Raw genomic sequence first — 4,870 nt, 5'->3', positions numbered from 1 at the left:
GTGTGTGTGTGTGTGTGTGTGTGTGTGTGTGTGTTTGAGAGAGAGAAAGAGAGAGAGAGCGAATTTAGTTGTAAACGGTCAAACTTCTAGCATTAAATAGTCGAGGTAGACCAGTCCTTCAAGCCACAAGCTGTCAGTGTCTGTTTCCATTTTGATATTAGCTGTCCCTTCAGGTTCAGTTTGTTTAATCTGTTTATTCCTTTGTGAAAACAAATTGATTGTGTTGAGAYATGTGAGTACAGTAATCATCTCTGTTGTTCCATTTGACCTCACTGTTTGACAGTTAACCCATTCTAGAGAACAGATTTAGATTTTTTTAATATAAAGTTTGAGAACATTTAGTTTAAATGATATTATTTACATAAACTTTTGAGTATTATGTTACTTTAAGACTGCAAAATCAACTTGTGAAGTTGATAATCTCAGAACTGACAAGCAGGTGGCTAGTGTAAACTAATCCACTGCCAAGGCAGATTATTTCCATCTTAAAACAAATATGTTTTTCTAATTTTATACTGTTTCATGCAAATACTTGTATGTAGCACTAACTGGTGCAATATTGCTAAAAAATAAAAATAAATAAAAAACACTTCTTTCCTGCAGTGCTAGTAAATCACTCAATCCGTTTAAGTAACAGCTCTCACCAAACATTCTGAATTTACTTAATATTTAATCTAAAGTATAGAAATCTAAACGATTCCTGCCCAAAGTCTTATTTTKCCTTATTTGATCTCTGCATTTAAAAGAATAATGTGTAAGTTTTGATTGATTATTTATTGTTCTTTAGCAATTACTCGACATCTCTCCAAAGTAATGTTTCTAATGTATAATTTGTGTAGTTAAATTATATTGCTTTTTTATTTTCTCAGGATAGAAACTCCCTGTGATTACAAACCCATCTTTAGCTGTTGAGTTTGATTATAGAAGTGTCAATAAGTAAAGTAACTATTGAGCAGTAGATCTGGTGCCCCTAACCTTTACAAGTGCTATTATGTACCGTATGTGTAGCAGAGCAGAGAAAATCCATCAGCCTTATTTTTCTCACTCACATGTGTTGCATAATTTATTTCATCAATTTTGCATTACATGGTTTTTCTGGCAGAAATRTTAGGATTTTTCCTACCAGAAGTGGCCCCAGGCTACAACTAAAGTGCCACACCTTGCTGCTGCTGCAGCTGTTTACATTTGTAAACAACTGTGTAATGTGAAACTGCTGCCAGTGGACAGATTAATAAAATCAAGTATGAAATGTTGGTGACTGAAGTCATATGAAGACAGCAGCAGTCCATTTTGGTCTTGGCCCATTAGACCAGCTGTTCGTTTGCCAATCTGATCAGAATCAAGCTATTTCCCCAAACTGAGGTTCTTCAAACATATATCTGCTGCAGGTAAGATATTTATTCATAAGTGACAAATGTTGTTTTCAAAAAAAGACAATGCCAATTGATTAGTATACATTAGGGCTACAATGAGCAAGTTCGATCACATATTTTGACATGACTTAACTTTCGTATTTTTCCTGTCTGTTATAGCAGCGCATCAGAGAATGTCTACTCGATGATTCAGCACCCRAAAGACATTGTAAGACCAGAGAGTGCGGTCCCTGGTGCAAACGGGACCRTGTCTTCACCTCGGCCAACTCAGGGAGTCCCCGCTCTCGGGATGAGGGCTTCCAGTCCCCCCTGTATCATTCAAAGACAGGTACAAGTGTGATGGACAGTCCCAGCATATCCCATACATAAACAACCACGAATGTGAGCAGCTGTTGACAACAACACATTTCTGCATGAATTAGCATTTTTCTGAGCTTTGACAACTACAGCAAGATGAGAAAATAAACAATAGTAAAATACAATTCCTTAAGTCAAGCAGTCTGTTTTTACAGTCGGGGTCTGAAATGATGAGAGTTCTGCTCCCAGTTTCAGGAGTCCCATGTGACGACAGAGCAGAGCTGCATGCTGTGCCCACCACCTGCTATTCTCAGCCTTTTTATGTCTTAGATTTGTGTAGCTTGTTTGAAACAGAGACTTGAGGGTCTATTTTAAATCTGTTCTCTCACACACTGAGTCCCAAATGGGTTTTAGTGACTCAAATTCTGGCAAAAACAGCTTTCCCAGACTGAGGGGATTTAAGGACTTCCTCTGTTAAATGGAGAATCTTTTAATGATAATGGAGTATTTGGATTTTTAAAAAAAGGTATAGTCAGTAGTATTTTATGCTTTGGTTCTCCAATTGTAATTATTGTTTTTATTATTTCAGATTAGTCTAATTTGAGTTGTGTTCTCCCCCGCTCCAGTCCACAGATCTGGTCAGCATGGTCTACAGCTGCATCGGGGCAGAAATCGARGATTCTGACAGCAGCAGCTCCTGTGACATCAAAGAGTCGGAACACGGCGCTGACGGATCAAACGCCGCCTCAGTCACCCCGGCAGGTACTCGGAGTAACGGCCATGTGGCGTCCTCCAAACAACAGACGGACAGACAGATGGAGACGGGCCGGCAGGAGAGAATTGTCCCTCTGACGGACCCACGGACGGAGGCGGCAGAGGACACACAGGGCTCCAGCTTTGGCGGCGGGGCCCCCTGTGGACCAAGACCAGAGCCACCGCTGCAGAGCACCAGGCCCAGTCTGGCTGTGATGAGACAGAGACACCTGCAGGAGAGTTTAGGTACTGCAAGTTTGWACATGAACACTTGTGAGATGTGTTTTGGATTATGGAAATTAAACTAGGAAAGAGCTGAACATCCAGGTATGATGTAGGAAAACAACTGCAGATAAAGACTTTAATAGGTGCTTTTATGTAAGGGCAGAGAGAGTGAAAAGCACATCCTGCTCCTCTGAAGGCCAAGCAGAATCTCTAATCTCTAATTAATTACATTGTTTGATTAACTCGAAATTAGCACATAATTCAGTTAAACTTATTTCCTTATAGATTTTTCTGAGTTCTTTTCATAGCTACTGTGGCTACCAATACATGTTAATACAGAACATATTGCAGTGAACCATGCTGTATTTTTAAGTGTATTAGTTCAAAGCGGAGAAATTGTAAAGGCCAAAGCAACAGCCTGTCTTGTAAGAAAATCACATCTGTCTGAGGAGGTTGTGAAAGCAGACCTAAAGGCTTATGGGAAATCCAAATTTTGGGAAAAACAACATATATAGGCTGCAAGTCTATCATTTACTCATCTATGACAAACTTTGATGCATGAAATTAACATTTATTTTAAGTATTGCAACTTTATTTTGAACTATCTGCAGTTTATCCAAATCTTTTTTTTTTGTTTGTTTGTGTGCTTGTTTGTTTTGTATGATCAATTAGTGCACATGGGGGCTCAGCTGGTAGAGCTATCGCTTTCCAGCAAGAAGGTTGCCGGATCAAATCTCGGTCGGGGACCTGTGGTAGAGTTTGCATGTTCTTTCCGTGCATTARTGGGTTTTCTTCAAGCACTCCAGCTTCCTCCCACAKAYCAAAAACATGACTATTAGGTTAATTTAGGACTCTAGAGTGAATGGTTGTTTGTCTATGTGTCCCTGTGATGGACGTGCAGCCTGTCCAGTGTGTACCCCGCCCCTCACACATTTACTGCTGGATATGGGCCCCCGTGACCAAGAAAGGAAGAAGCAGGTGAAAGATAATGGATGGTTGGAGTTAGTGCTCTTAGTATGYAATGTGGGTGACTCTCATCCACTGCCACACCAAGTATGAGCTCAGCAAAACTGGTTGGGTTAAAGTCATTTTTGGGTTTCCTAGCTGGGGCAGCCATCTTGAATCAGGTTGAATTCAAAAGTTAATCAGTTGAAGATGTATATCCAGTGATTACTTTCTGTGGGATTTATTAAAAACTCAGCAAATAATAAAATATTTTGCTAACAGACAAACTGATGGGAGACAGGTCGACCATAAAGTGCAAGTTCATCAGACGGGACATACAACAATCATACATTATGTGTTTCTCACATTTGTCATGTTCTTTTTTTTTATTTAGGATGCCATTTTATACAGCATCTTACCAGGATCTTTCATTGTGGTTTAAGCAGTGGCTGAAGAAGTCTTCAAAATATTTRTCTTTGTCAATAAAATTACACCAAAACAAGTAAAAATTCTGCTTTGGTAAGCGTAGAAGTAACTGATTGCTCAGGATGACTTATTTACAYCTGAATAACGACAGGATAAAATGTCTGCCACAGTTTACCATTTAGTCTCTCTCTGCAGCTGAACCAGAACCACAAATTTCCTCTTTTATTGTATCTCTCTGGTTATAAAAGCAAGAAAAAATGTATTTTCTAAGACATGATGCTGCTGTTATTTCTACTCTGACACCAGCAATTTTAAACTGTTTGTTCTGGAGACTTTATGTTGCTCCGGTCCAAAAAATTAATTTCTATGAATTAGTATTTGCGACCCTGAAAAGGAAGAAGCGTGTACAGAAAATGGATGGATGGATGGATAGTATTTGCACAGTTATCTGCATTTTCTCTATACAAAGAAAAAATAAGAATGCACCTTAAATTAACTCATAACAATTCTGAATCACAAGCATGCATTTTTTAATAATTTTTTTAACTGTTTAAAAGTCACAGATTTTTGTTTGGAGGAAAAGTGATGTGATTGGATTAGCTCCAAAGTCATGCTGCTCCAGCTGTCGGGGCTTTGAGAGAAGAGCCTTTGTTAAGAGCTATTGTTAGCTTCATAGCTTCATGTCTGGACTTTTTAATAAGTGGAGCATCTATAATAGGATATAATGCCATCAGACTCATTAGGAGTACAGAGATGTGTAGTGCCGCCAGATGCCACAAAAAATGTWTTGTTATATCTGCAGATTCAATGAACAATCATATGCAGCATAAATAAAAGAAACAGGAACTCAT

General features: G+C 38.8%; 1 protein-coding gene across 7 annotated transcripts in view; it reads left to right on the top strand.

The window, feature by feature from the left end:
- carmil3 (capping protein regulator and myosin 1 linker 3) overlaps positions 1 to 4,870 on the top strand; it is a gene marked incomplete in the record, with an annotated part of 154,774 nt that overhangs the window by 142,929 nt on the left and 6,975 nt on the right. For 6 of the 7 annotated variants that reach the window (XM_014004474.1, XM_014004476.1, XM_014004479.1 and 3 more), the window contains 2 exon segments: positions 1,533 to 1,701; positions 2,297 to 2,669. In XM_014004474.1, coding sequence (XP_013859928.1) covers positions 1,533 to 1,701; positions 2,297 to 2,669 — 542 coding nt within the window. 7 annotated transcript variants of the gene reach the window in all.

This window comes from Austrofundulus limnaeus, unplaced genomic scaffold, assembly GCF_001266775.1.
Source record: "Austrofundulus limnaeus strain Quisiro unplaced genomic scaffold, Austrofundulus_limnaeus-1.0 Scaffold24, whole genome shotgun sequence".
In the NCBI taxonomy this organism is placed as follows: domain Eukaryota; kingdom Metazoa; phylum Chordata; class Actinopteri; order Cyprinodontiformes; family Rivulidae; genus Austrofundulus; species Austrofundulus limnaeus.
Note: the sequence above shows the minus strand (reverse complement) of the source record. Positions and strands in the feature narration are given on the sequence as shown.